This window comes from Nestor notabilis, unplaced genomic scaffold (assembly GCF_000696875.1).
Source record: "Nestor notabilis isolate BGI_N333 unplaced genomic scaffold, ASM69687v1 scaffold31379, whole genome shotgun sequence".
NCBI lineage: Eukaryota > Metazoa > Chordata > Aves > Psittaciformes > Psittacidae > Nestor > Nestor notabilis.
The window spans coordinates 6,821-21,396 of NW_009943725.1; the positions used below are offsets into that span (position 1 = coordinate 6,821).

Sequence of the window (14,576 nt, forward strand, 5' to 3'; positions counted from 1 at the left end):
GATGTGGCAGACTCTAGAGTACTGAAGCAAGTGACATACATGAACTAGGGACACGCATCAAGCCCTCAGACCCTGCATGACAGTTAAATGCAAGCAGGTAGTCAAGTGCTTGTGTGTGCAGCGCTGTGTTTTCACTGGTTTACAGACTGGTTTAAGCCAAGTATTATTAAAACCCCTACAGGTGCTAGGTTAGGTATTTAATAAAAATGTTTATCTGTAAACAAGAGTTATCCTTACAACGGATCATTTTCCAGAAATTGGAATTTCAAGACAGTGCAACAATGCTTCAGTGTTTTCTTTGGCAGTAGACAGCAAGGTGAAATGTAAAATTTGAATCACTTCAGAAGAGCATGGTACAAGGTTAGAGAATGCTTCATCTCCCTCTCTTGTTCCATGCAGAATATCAAGTCCCTGAGACAGACACGGGTTATTCTTGGACAGAGCAGCTGTTTCGTAAGGCTAAAACCCGATGATCCAGGAGCAACTCCATTGCCATTCAAACCCTAAATGGGGGAGAGAAAGAGAAAAAATTATTAGAATTCCATGTAAATACATGTTTTTAGCTGAACTTGTTGGATTATACTGCCTACTTGCATAAACCTAGCCTGATGATGTTCAGCTTTACATGTTGAAACCCAGTCCTTGCACATTAGATACCTTAAAAGACAAAGCAAGCACTTGCCAGCTAATGTTTTATTTCAGTCAAAGCAGCCAGAAAAATTCCTTCTTTTTGAAAAACCTTTCTTTAAAACTATACTATTAAGGTCAGATGAATAAGTGCTGTTTCACTGAAGTCATACAACACAGATGCTTGCACTGAGAAAGGACAAGCTAACTATGAAGAAGATACTACCACAGTTCCTATGCAGAGCCCCAGGTTGTGCACAGCTCTTATTCCCACTTGCAGACACCTAAGATGTTCGTATCTCTTTCTGAAGACGACCATCACCGTGAGTGGGCTCTGGCCTTGGAACACAGCCAGGAGAAACTCCTACCCTGGCCATCACCTGTGAATTGTCCTTTAAGGGAGCAACAAATACACACAGTCGAAGCATCCGCATGTTCAAAATACTGTATCTGAGCCTATCCATCTCAGTTGGCTGCCTCACTTGGTTATGAAAGCACAACTGGTAGGAGATGATGATATTGGGTAGTTACACATTCGGGCTACTGGAATGAGCAACCCCCACGCATTCCAAAATGCCCCAAGATTTATTATTAGGGTCAGGGAGGAGGAAGATTACCATGAGCTGCACAATAGACTGGCTACTTATCTTGGAGCCAATCTATGCTACACAGCCAGCCTCTTATCACTACTGGAGGGTTCTTGGTAATGAATGCAATTTGTACAAATACGAGTGCTCAGTCTCTGTAACTTCAGGAAGGCAATGCCTGCCAGCATCAACACCACTTGGAGATGGTGTTGCTTGGATGCCGTGTTAACTATATCAATTCTTACCCTAACACTCTCTGCAAGACTTCTGCAAAATGACTTTGCCCACTTTGCTTAGAGAAATCTGGTTAAAACCCCCATATATTAGAAACAAATACCAGTGCTGGACTGTCTATAGCAGTGAATGCCACTGTTGTTTGGGGGGAAGCACTGAAATTTATTTAAAAAATAAGAGAGATTCACCAGAGAGCACACACTAACCACAGAAAACCCAGGGCATATTGCAGAAATGGAAGCTGTATTTCTTACTAGCAGCATGCAGGGTATTCAGCACCATTTCATTTGCTTTACAGTCGATACTATTAAACACTACGAAATGCCATCATTTGAAACTTTCAGTTTGTTAAATGGCTTGGAACAAATGTGTGCGTGGGGAAGACTGCTGGCCACGTCGCACAGAGAGGGCACTGCTGGCCTGGTAAGACACAAAAGGGTCACAGTTCAAGTTTGTCATATGACAACCCTGAAGGATCCAGGGAAAAGATAACTCTGCAATGCAGCTGCCAGCACGGGTTGAAAAGGAGGTCAATCCAACAGGATGCAGCAGAAGGCCCCAGGCAATGTTATAAATGAAACAAACCCCAAGGGTTTTCAGTAACCCAACAGCAATGTCCTTTATAATTCAAAGAACTTTATTGAGGTGAAAGTATTTTCTCTCTAAACACTTATTAGACTAGAAGTCTTACCTTTAAAGGGACACCAAACACAGCCACCTCAATCCTGTTCACTCCCTTACATAAACGAGGCAGGCAGCAAAAATCCCCCAGCGTGCTTTGGATGCTGCTGGGAGCTGCAAGATGCTACAATAGGGCAGAAGTGCTATGCTGTCTGCATTTGAGACAGAGTTATGGATTTGTTTATTCTTAAATTATTACCCATCAGGCCCAGAACAGAGATGTAAAGTGATGTTATGCTGTAATAACACATCCAAAGCTTGTCCTGGAATCCTGTTTGCTAAAACAGACAGTTCATGCTTCTAAGTTCCATGCAGCAACACACCAGTTTATCGGAGCTACTGAGTAGACATTACAGGGGCCAGGGGCTCTTTGAAGAGTTACTGAATAGATTCAAAGCAACCAACAGCTACTACCACATCCACGTTAAAAGAAAAGGTCTTTCTCTCAAAGGCTAAAATGGTTTAAAATTAAAGAAGCCAACCGACAGCCTAGGTCATTCCAGACCAGACTGGGACTGTGTTGGGGAACTCACTTGAATTTATAGGGAGATGAGCACTAACTCCTTTCAGCTACTGTCCTCCATAGCTGCATCAAAACACTGGCCTTTCATGGTTTGGTTTTGGACCAAGAAGTGGATGGCAATGTACTGCCTAACTTTTTGTAATAAAATATTTAGAGAACCAGAAGTTCTTGCTGGGCAAAAGGTTGATCTTGTCTGGCCCTAGGCAACAGCCAGAAGTCCTCTCCTTTGCATCTCATATACCCCTTCCTGCACAGAAGCTCCCCCCACACTGCTTCTGAGACCTTAAATACTCTGTTTAGAAAACCAGTCCACTCCCTGCTCCCAGACATCTCTATTAGGTTCCTTCCAGTTGGGCAGCAGATGCTTGCATCTTGCTATTTGGGGGATTCTTCACTGCAAAAGTCTTCAGTCTATCCAAAGACAGATTTGTGATCCTCTTCTGAGGGGAAGTGCAAAGCACTACTTTTCAACCAGGCTACAGGCAAGTACAAAGATAAGTGAATATAAAGTGTATCCCTGTAGATCCAATGTTAGCAAAGGGTACTGCCACCAGCCTGCAGTCCCCCCTCCTGCAACATCTAATTATTAGTGCCTTAACTAGCAACTGATGTCAGCCATATCCTGGAGTTCTGGCTTTTCACTGAACCCCCAGCACCTTGCTTTTCTTCCAAAAGAGAAATGACACAGAGACATGCATCCCAGGAAGGGTAACTACCAGCACAGATACTACCAGTCAACCTGGGTATCAACAGCTGACAGACCCTGTTCATATGCCAGGTAAGGTACTGTGGCAACGGCACTGGAAACTACCCTTCAAAGTAACAAGAACACTAGCTGGCTTAAAAACAGCCCCAGGAGGCCACAACAGCAGCAGTCCTGCTTTTGGCCTACCCTCAGAGTCAAGCCAAATCAGCAACTTTGCCAAAGCAACATGCTGTCACCCATTCTTGATCCTTAGAGCATTTTATACACAGATGACAGAGATCAGTTGCTCTCATTGACCTTGGCAGCAGAAGATACTGTGGAGCTCCTGTTGTAGTCCCACGTCTCTTGTGCAGCTAGTTTTGTTGAGAGGTTGCTCTTGAAACCTGTTTTATGGTCTCTAGAGCTCTCTCCAGTGGCTGGACTGAGAATTAAAGTTGATACAGAGCCACAGCTTGCAACAAGGCTCTTAATATACCTGAGCTACCATCACCACCTTATTCCTAGTCTCTGAGGTACCTGGAGTATGTGATCTACAAGTCTGGATTGTAAATATTGACAAGGATATCAAAGTTGCTCAGAGCTATTCTACAGGTCCTGATACAAAGCTCGGATGGGTCAGCAGACAACTTCCCATCAAGTTTGGGTCAGGCTCAGTGAGCTGCTCCTGGCAGAGTACACGCTCCCTTCTCAAATTCAATGGCTTCACACCAGTCAGTTTCAAAACTTTAAACCCTCGAGAGGGGGGCACTTTAAGGGGGCAAAGTGTTCAATCAAAAGTCAAGCCAAAAGTTCTCATTTAAACTTTTGGTGTGGCACAAACATATCCCAGTCCCAGAGCCAAGATCCTAAGAGAGCAAACTGTCAATGCAGCTCTGCTGCATGTTACAGAAAACACCACCAGCAGAAGGAAGCAAAGTCATGAGAGCTTTCAATGACATCTCCAAACACTGAAAAATTTCAGCTGTGTGCAGCACAGACATTGTTGAAGGTGGTAAAAGCACTGAGTGAATCGCAGCTAAAAGCATCGCAGCTAAAAGCATCGCAGCTAAAAGCACCCAGGTTCAACCCCCAGCCCTGTCACCTGCCGTCACACTGAGGTTCGTGGTATCTAGTGTACCCTATATGGCAGTTTCCCGGCTGTAGACACATTCCTGTCTCACAGGAGGAAAAAAGGTTAAAAAACCATTAACACATTGTGGAGCACATAAACGCTTTCCTGAGTCTCCCCCAGCAGCAATGGGAAATGAACAGACCCTGTCAGAATTGTGACAGTTTTGCTTGTACAAATAAGCATCTAATTTAAGCCTGAGAAAACAAAGTGAAAGAAGTTGATAATACTTTGGTTACAAGCCAGCCTACTGATGCTCCCTTTTCTAACAAACCTCAGCCTAACAGAAACAGTCCCGCATTCACACTACTAAATACTACATTACTCAATATTTATATGACTCTTTTTTAAAAATAAAGTTGGTTGTGTTAGGTGGTTGGAGTTTTGGGGAGTTGGGTTTTTTTTAACCCTATAGACCGTTAGCATAGATCAATCCAATGACTGAAAGGCTTTAGATCTCTTTCCAGGCTGCTCCTCATGCAGCTGAAAACAAACATGTATATTTATGATGTTATCTGCAGGACGAAGCTGTCAGATCTATATAATAGAGAACTCTATTCAACTACACATTTTTCCTCAGATTTCATTGCAACATTCCTACAAGTCCTTTCAAAAGTAGGCAACAACATGTTTTACATATTGAAACAAATTACTGCGAATGTAATGTCAGTTTATTCACTATTATGCCCAAGATTCATGTACGCATGTCACTTCATATGGGTACATCAGATACTTAATCTGTACCTGGAGGTAATGAATACTACACAAATATGTCATGTTAGTTAATAGACAATTATTGAGCTGAAATTTTCTGGCTCTTTGCCACTTCATTTTAAGCAATGTATTGTCAACTAAATTATAAATCTCTTGACCCTTCACATGTCATCAACATTTGCACGTTACCAATATGTTCAGCCTAAAGCTACAATGCAATTAGTCATTTAAATTGCAGATCTCTTTCACACATATGAAGAATTAAGTTCATCTCTAGCACAGAGAAGGCACAATATGGGCCAATGAACTGTATTTCTGAAGTGTGTGAATGGCAGACGAGAATATTTTTGCCTATTTATATGGGGAAAAATTCACATCAATTGTATGGCCTAGACTGACAGCAGCCAGGAAAATCAGCACTGAAACTGAAACTCTCTAGCTGACAGGGTTGTACTTAGTTAGATAAGCACATATATATGTGCTTATCTTGCAGCAGATATTAAGATGTTGAAGCCATATTTTATAATCGCAGTAACACTTTCAGCTCCCCTCTTTCCCCAAGGTATGACCCCACTGTAGACTCTTCGATTGTCTGATAACTTGAATAAGAACCAGAAACTGAATCAAGAGTCTGCATATGTTATGCATAAGCAAAGAACCTTCCCCCCACCCCCCGCCTTCCCCAAACCAACACCGCCCTCCTATATCACTTTAGACCTATATGCTGCGGCAAAGGCTGGTATTGACACAAATTGAGAGAAATCCCTCAAGTGCAGAAACAGATTTTGTAACCTGGCTCTGAACACCTGCTTACATGCAAGTAAGCCTAGGTCCAACTTAAACTGATTGCTTTTAAATTCATTTTCTGCAGCTTTTAAGAAAATCTTTTAGCAGACTATCACATACCACTGCCAAGCACCAGCCAGCAGCCTCTCTGCACCCCATGGATATACAGGGAACAGCAAACCCATCATCATTTGCTACAGAGCCAACTTCTGCATTTAATTCACCTTTAGACACAGTCACATCCTTAACAATACCAAAGTTGATGAATTATGCTAGTGGGTCCTCTCATCAGAAGCGCTTATGGCCAGAAAAATGGCAGTAACTTCTACAGCTACTGCTTTTAAAAGTGTAAAGCCACATAACCGTTAACTATCATACATCCCTCCTGCAAATGCCAAAAAACCTGAATGTGATTTGATTGTCACACAATGGAAAAAAAACCCAAAACAATCTCTCTTCTCCAATCATTAAGAAGAGTTGAGGTTTTCTTTCATTCTGCAGAAAAGGGCTTGCTGCTCAAAGGTTTAGTTCTTCCTAGGTCACCCTAAAGAGCGTTTCTAAAGCTTAAACAAGCACCATATATAGAATACGTTTAATCAGCATGCATACCAGCATCCTAAGCTGTAAAGCAAGATAGGTAAGTTTAAGTTCTGCTAACAATGATCAGATGTGGCAGAGACCTAGCCCTAGAAGAGATTCGGAGAGTCATTTTCTCCACTCACAATCAATATTAAAAATGAAACAATGACCAGAGTGGTAAACAAGACATTTCTCCCATTTCTTGCCAAATTCTTCCCAGAAGAATACAAGCTTATTTGTGAACTGCTGTGTTAGATCACCCTGGAAGTATCACACTATTTTAAGCATGTTGGCCAGAGCTAGGAGTTTGACAAAAAGAGAGTCCTTGAACGGCTCTGCACTGACCTCAGGATGTCAGCTGCAACATTTACTCCTGTAGCAGCTACTTGCAGTAGCTTAAGTTTCCACAGCAGACCTAGACTACAGGTGGTAAGGCAAGACAGCAGCCAGCCTTGGCAGTGGACAGAACAGCCACAAACAGTATCTGCGAGGAAGAAATTTCCTTTGCCACTGGATCAGGCAAAAGAAAGAAGAGACCCTAGATCTATGCCGAGTCAGTCAATGTGACCAACCTGGAAGAAGGCAAGTGAAGGACACACCAACAGCAGCACTTCAGGCCAAGACAGACTGCACCATTTCCAAGTAGTTGATGTAAAAATTACATAGAAGTGCAGGCATCCAACTGAGTTTTCCTGTATAAAGTAGGATGATGGTCCAACCACAGTCTTCGGAAGCTGACCATAAGAGCAACAGCCAAGGCTCCTAACTATATATAGGCTTTTTCCCCTCCCTGCTGCATGATACTGCACATATATACAGCTCTCAGTTCAAGGCCAAAGACTACCTTTGACCCAGGACACCTTTGGATAGAAGGAAAGAACGTTTAAGGGCTCAGAACTGCAGTCTGTTTCTCACAGAAATAAGCTTTAAATATCTGCAAGGGTTTTCAAACTTTTAAGACTCCACAGTTACAGTGAGAATGAGACAAAGCTGTTTCCAAATAGCTTTGTCATCAGAAAAGCAATAAAACTTAATCCAAAAATATCTTTGACTATTTGTCAGCACTGGAAACATTATGAGGCATGTTACCAACCAATAAAGACTATGAGACAGAACACAGAATTGGGAAAATGAGTCTGTGGCTTCAAGTTTACTCTTTTCTGATTTGTTTTAGAAGTGTTCTCCCTTTCTCAAGATGAGTTATTTTTCAGTTCTTCCCACCCTTCAATTTATTACTGTTCACCACATGCCCCCAAACTGAGGAAGGGAGGAGAAGAGGTGGGTAAAAAATACACAAACCCGAAAACACACATGAATCAAATCCAAAGGCCTCTCCCCTTCATTGTATCCAAAAGTGTCAAGAGGGACCACAATGAGAGAGATGAAGATATCACCACTTCTAGAATACAAGTAGCAACTATTAACACATTTTCACAATAGAAAGATTTTCTTACCAGGGCTTTCTCAAACTGCTGTTTCTGAACAATACCATTCAAATGTTAAGTTGCAGTGAAAAGAACAAGCGGAACTACCCAAGCAAGTGTTTCCAACAAGAAGGAGAAAAGAACTCCCATTATACTGATGCCTTTTTTTTTTTTAATTAGCCTTATTTTTCCATTCCACGAACATCATGTATTTGCCCCTATTGCTACTTCAAGTTTAGGGATACATAAGCAATAATCATGGCAAGATAGAGTGCACCCTTTTTATATTGCTTTTAGGTCCAAATTAGTTGACAGAGACTCCTTGGGGCAAGAACCCGTTTCTTTATTTGTTACCTGCCACACTATGAAGTGATGTGGCTGCTGGTAAGCAGGCTTCTAGCTGTAAAGCAAATGCTTGTGTCACCACATGTGCTAGTTCCCAGATTAAAATAATCCATAATAGGTCTCCCTAAAAGACCAAGTACAGAAAGCAGAATTTAAAATAACAAGATAAGATGAATGTGCAGGAATCAGGCATTCAGCTATCCCAGGAAAAAGACTTTCCAGAAAAGATGCAAAGTCAGGTGGCACAGTGCAGAGAAACAGATACCTAGGGCTGAAAAACCATCCCAATTAAATACAGATACTTGTCTGTTGAGAAAGGAAACATGCTATGCTAACAAAATGCTGTTCTTAGCCCTTCACACTGCAACAGAAGGCAGCAGATCCATACCAACACAGTCTGCTAAGCTGCTCTCTTCCAGTACCCATTACATTCTGGTACTGAATAAAGAAAGGCAAATAAGTAACAAATTTGCTTATGGAGTTTCACTTTTTTAATACATACTGTAACTGATTATTTCTTCCCTGTCTCCCCAAATACCTTAGGGCTTCTTTTTACATCAATAATGGCTAGAAACAATTCCTTTCCTTTAATTACTGCAGGAGGCAACGGTAACAAGCAGCTGAAGAGAGTCAACTTCGCTCTAACATGGATGTAAGAGATGCAAACATTGTACAGAAAACATTATCCAAGGAAAGTTGAAGTCTTAAGTTAAAAAAACTTAATGCAGTTAGCACCAGTGATTTCATTCAATACTGTCAGAAGATCACTCATATCCAGGAATAACTTCTTCCATCATTCCTGTCTACCAAGACACCAAGCTTGAAAAAAAGGTCACAGGAGTATTATGCACAGATTTACTCCTTGCCATTGCAGTCAGAAAGTTCTGACATTTAAGGTTATTTGGGAGTAAAGCTGTCTCTATTTGCAATTTGAAATGAGAAAGTACATCCTGCCTGCTTAAATTATTCTCAGACAGGTTGCCCAAAAAGATGATTTTAAAGATGCCCAAATGTGTATCAGCCTAAGGCCATATTGTACTTGCTTTCAGTTTCAAAGACCTCCTTTCATCTTTGAAGAATGGAATGTTGTTTACTGCTTAGGATGTTTTGCCATGTTATCATGAATGTATTACAAATGTTCTGCTTCTTGAATTAGAGTATTTGTCAAAATCATTCTTTATTCTACATGAGAAGTCTTAAGCCCTTTATAAATCCTTCTCAGATATATTTGGACACTTAAACATCTAAATCTAAACATCCCTCTCAAGTTTGCTACCCTGCATAATTTCACAAAAAAGAAAAAAAGGTCTGCAGAGAATTGCTTTCTGGTAGCATGAAGCCTAAGTACTAGGCACTGGAAGAATGCAAGATTGCATGCGAGAGAAGTAGTTTCACTGGCAGAATTGCTTCCACCTACTGCCCTTACAACTCAGTCTAGTAAAGCAACCTATCTGAGAAGCACCTTAAAATACAGCAGGTAAATTTGTGACAATGAAATACTGCCAAGGCTTATGGTCAGTTTGAAGCATGTTATGCCTGTGTTCTTTTAAACTGGCAATGTAAATAATGGATCACCTCCTTTTAATAGCAACACTGTTATCTGTCTCACTCTGGCACAATCTTATGAAGCTTTTAATAAAGCAGACACACCGCAGACGATGAGAAATAACTGAAAAGTACCTAACAGGCAGACTTGTTAAATATTCAGAAACAAATCCGGCAATAATTATAGAAAACCACTACGAAGAACAGGAATAGTTACTCAATAGAAGCTTGGGGGAAGAGGAGAAAAGGATGGGGAAAATCATTCTTCTGCTAGACTCATTTTTTCAAGTTTTTCCAGTGGTATTATAAAAAAGTAACTATACCTTCAGCTTGATGTGAAAGTACATTAAAAAACTTCAAAGAAATGAAGAATAGCTGCTCAAAAGCTGGGAATGCTGCTTTCTGCAGCTTGTTAGGTACAGATTCCTTCAGTTGCAGTAAATGAAGCATTGAAGGAGCTAATTGTGCCTCCATGTCAGGAAAAAAATAAAAATCAGAGAAACAAGTCTACCTCGGCTCCTTACACAGGTCTCTTCTCACAGTCCAGGTTGTACCTACAGGACAGATGCCACCATTGTCTCAATTACATTGCAAATTACTGAGCTTTATACAAGGTCTTTCCAGACTACAGTATGCAAAAATGCTGGAGTGTTTTCAATCCTAGCATCTATTTAAGCTTCCTAAGCTTATAATGAAAATAACGAAAAAGACTTAATGAAAAGGACTTAAGGTTTATCAGAAAGGACAACTTTATCACCACTTCCTTCACATAAGAGTTACTTTCCAGGCTTCCGCTCACTGTGTTTGGGTCAGCCACCAACTAGCCATCCACTCAAGCAATACCAAGGCTTCATGAGAAAAAGGGGCAAAACTGGCAACAACACGTGAATGACAGCCTGCAACACATCACTCCTGTCTCCAGCCAAGATTATGACCTCTAACAGAAGCAGGCTGTCAGTCTCCTTGGAAAGAACTTCCGTCCCCTAAGTTTCCCAGGTCCCAGAAAGTCAATCTCCAGCACGACACTAAGAGATTTGTTCAGACAAAGATTTGTTAAAAGCACCTTCAAGGCAATTTTAAAATGCAGCACAAGCCATAAAAGATAATCTGTCTTACTGCAGGAACTGAATGGTCTAGCTTTATTTATTTATTGGTTGGTGGGAGGGCTCTAGCCAAGGTGAACTCACGGTATACTTGAAAAGAATGCCTATGCACTATGTATGGAAAAAAGTCCACAGTCAAATGTGAAAGCAAGAGCTATTTCAAAAGCCATCCAAAACAGCCATTGTGAGCAAAACCGAGGGGCCATAGCAACTAGCTGCTGTGAAGGATCACCACAGCTTTGTCACCCTCCAGTGCAGATGGAAGTTTCTCTGAGCCATCATTTCATTCAGTGCTCTTACACACAGTGTTCTTATCCACAATTCTTCCTATACACACAAGTAAATATCCCCATCAAATTTACCAGAAGCAATCCTTTCACGTATCTAATGCACAGACTAATTTTCTTACAGTATGAAACCAGCCATTTTGTGTAAGAGAATCCTCATTTCTTCCTACAAGGAAAGACAAAAATAATTCAGTATGAAGATTCAACACCATGCAAGTAATTGTAAGCCATCTACATACCTCCAGCCCAGATCCAACGTTTGCTGAATCCAGTGGTCTTTTCTTCCTAGATCCAATTGCTGCCAAAGCTGTGAGGTTGGCTTCTCTTTGTTGCATTTGTGCTAACTCCAACTGTTGCATCTAATTTAAAAAGAAAACACCTACATTAATTATGACACACAGTATTCTACAGGTCTTGTTCTCTTTATGGCAACTTCAGACAGCTCTGCAGCCCCTACCGTAGGAATGTAGTTCACAGGATCTTCTCCTGTCTTTCTAGACACTTTTGACAGATTCCAATACTCGGTCATGCTTAGAGCCTTGAAATGCTAATGGCCCTATAGGTAACACAGGGTAAGTAACACTTTCCATGGAGTCTGCATTGTGGTATCAACACAGCCTTAACAGGAGCCTTGCTGCTGGTTCCTCAGCTCATAAGCTTTGCCATTTCTGATTAACAAAAACATTGATCAGGACTGCTCTGAGGCCAGATTAGTATTAAAATTTGAAGTTACCAAGTTCTATGAACTGTGCACATTCTTAATTCAAAATCTCAATTCATGACTGCACAAACAAGACACTCAATTTCTTCTTGCTGTATTAACTGAACCCAGCACTCAATATTGCTATTTTGAATCATTTTATAATCCAAGTGAACAGGATGCTGTCGGTTCACTTCTTTTCTTTTCCCAGAACACATTTGAATGTGCAGGGATACCTGAAGCAAGTCAGAGATACACTGCATGTATTTATTCTCGCTCACCTCCAAAAGCTGTTCAACACAAAAGAATCCTTACAGACAACCCCTCAGGTAAATTTGGATTGGGAGAAAAACCCATAGTCAAGAGGATTAAGAAAAAAAAAAAGTTTAATGTTTGCATTTCGAGGTACATACTCCTTCATTCTATTTGATAACTATAGATACCAGGTGCTCTAGAGCTCAAACTCGTCAAGTCTGCTAATAGGCTTAAGTAGCTTGGATTGGCCACCTTACTAATGCAACCACACGGCTTTCAGATCTGCCAGCTGTCCCACTTGGAGCATGGATGGAAGGCAATACTCTCTTCTCTGTAGAGAAGGAAGCTTTTCTGTTTACTCTGGTTGAGGTTGTCCTTAAACATAAACCTCTGGGTTCAATGCTAACCCTTAGGTGATCTGACATACAACTAGAGCAGCCTCCTAGCCCATGCTCATGTTTCAGTTATGAAAAAAACACTGTTTGCAAGTCAGCTTTGATCACACTATGTAGGCTTTTACTTACAGAAATGCAGTAGTACTTCTTCAGTGCTAGACAGCATCATTCACTTATCAGACAACCTATTCTTGCTTTTGTGTGCAATGAAACCACTTATAACCTTATTTACCAGAATTAATTCCATTCTGAGTGGAGGTTTGTTTGTCTTTGTTTCAAGGCATATAGCATTGCTTTCAAGAATATTTTAGAGACTGTAAGGTTTTAGGCCCGTTAAACTTGAAAACTTCCGGTGTTCTGCAATTGTCTGAGGTTACGTCCAGCCAGCCTACTTGCATAAAATGCTTAAGATAAACTTCTCTTTAATCTCAGTCTTAAGTATGTAAGTTTATATTCAGGAACACACTGCAAACAATCAGGGAGGGGGAAAATAAGACTAAATCCAAAAAAGTAACCCAAAACTTCATAAGCTCAGTGAAACACTGAGGCTTAGGAACTATTTTTATGTGACATCTTCATCACTCCCTGTGTTGATCATGAACAATAAAACAGATAAAAAAAATAAGAGATAAACAACAAATAAACCAAGATTCTTCAGCAGTGGCATGTGCTCACTTCCAGCCTCAGCTGCCCAGGCCTCCAACGCCTGGAGCCACCGCTGCTTACAGGCAGCTACAGAGCACCCCTGTAGAAGTACACCTTCCTACTAGCAATGTAGTTCAATTGTCATGGTAGTTACATGTACACTATGGTCTTCTTGCCAAGAGAAGAGACACTACAACATGCCATGCACATGGCATCCCTCTGGGGCAGACTGATTTCCAAAAGGCTCCACTGGCAAAGAAAGCCAGAAGGGGGAAGATTATTTGCTTTACTTTTAAGAATTACTACACTTAAAATGAAGAAGACTTTTAAAACCATTAAACTTAAAACAAGAAAACAAACCAGAAACCTTTATTAGCCTAACCTTGTGCTTTCATCCCTGGGAGTCATTAGAAAACATATCCCCCCCTCTCTGTCAACCCCTAGAAAACACATAAAACCAGCTTCAGTGCAGTTAAATATGTCAAAAAGGGGTGGCTGCTGAACATCTGGTCACTGGCTTGAAGAGCATTGAAAGAAGACCCCATCACCCTTTCACAGCTGGTGTTGATGGGCAGCCATGGTAAAGACTGAGGACAAGGGACTTTTTACAAGGGCATGTAGTGACAGGATGAGGGGGAATGGCTTTAAACTGAAAGAGGGGAGATATACATTAGGTATTAGGAAGAAGTTCTTCACCATGAGGGTGCGGAGGCACTGGCACAGGTTGCCCAGAGAAGTTGTGGCTGCCCCATCCCTGGCAGTGTTCAAGGCCAGGCTGGACGGGGCTTGGAGCAACCTGGACTAGTGGAAGGTGCCCTGAAACTAGATGATCTTTAAGTTCCCTTCAAACCCAAACCATTCTATGATTTCATGATAATACCAAGGGGGCTCTCAGTAGGCAACCAGCATGAGGCAGAGGGAACTGAGTTGAGTGCCTCTTGGTGGAGCGCCAGAATGCAGCTCTGTCTGAGGACTGGGTAGCGCCTGGACACCATCACCATTTACCCCACACGATCCAAGCTGACAAAGCATGCTGTCACACCACAGACACCCTGCAGAAGCAAGCACTGCTGCTGGAGGGCAGTGCTGGCAGATAACCAGACAGAATGACACTTGGTGCACAGTAAGAAAAATATGCGCTTTCTAGAAACAGAATTGGTGCATCTTTGACAATGTAGTTCCCAAGACAATGCTGGAAATGCATGTCATCATCTACTCCCCCCAGTACATTTTGCACCTTGTAAAGTCAGAGGATTTTTCAAATCAGGCAGAATCTCACCATAGTTTTAGAGGAAAAAGAAAAAAGAAATCATAGTCTTGCTGCATTCTAGA

At 41.4% G+C, this 14,576-nt stretch overlaps 1 protein-coding gene across 1 annotated transcript in view; it reads right to left on the minus strand.

Moving 5' to 3' along the window:
* Nucleotides 1-335: 335 nt before the first annotated feature.
* The window catches only part of TAF4B (TAF4b RNA polymerase II, TATA box binding protein (TBP)-associated factor, 105kDa), a gene marked incomplete at its 5' end in the record, with an annotated part of 55,801 nt that continues 41,560 nt past the window's right edge, over nt 336-14,576 (minus strand). The window contains 2 exons of the mRNA XM_010022071.1: nt 336-503; nt 11,489-11,608. Coding sequence (XP_010020373.1) covers nt 336-503; nt 11,489-11,608 — 288 coding nt within the window. The remainder of the gene's footprint in view (nt 504-11,488; nt 11,609-14,576) is intronic.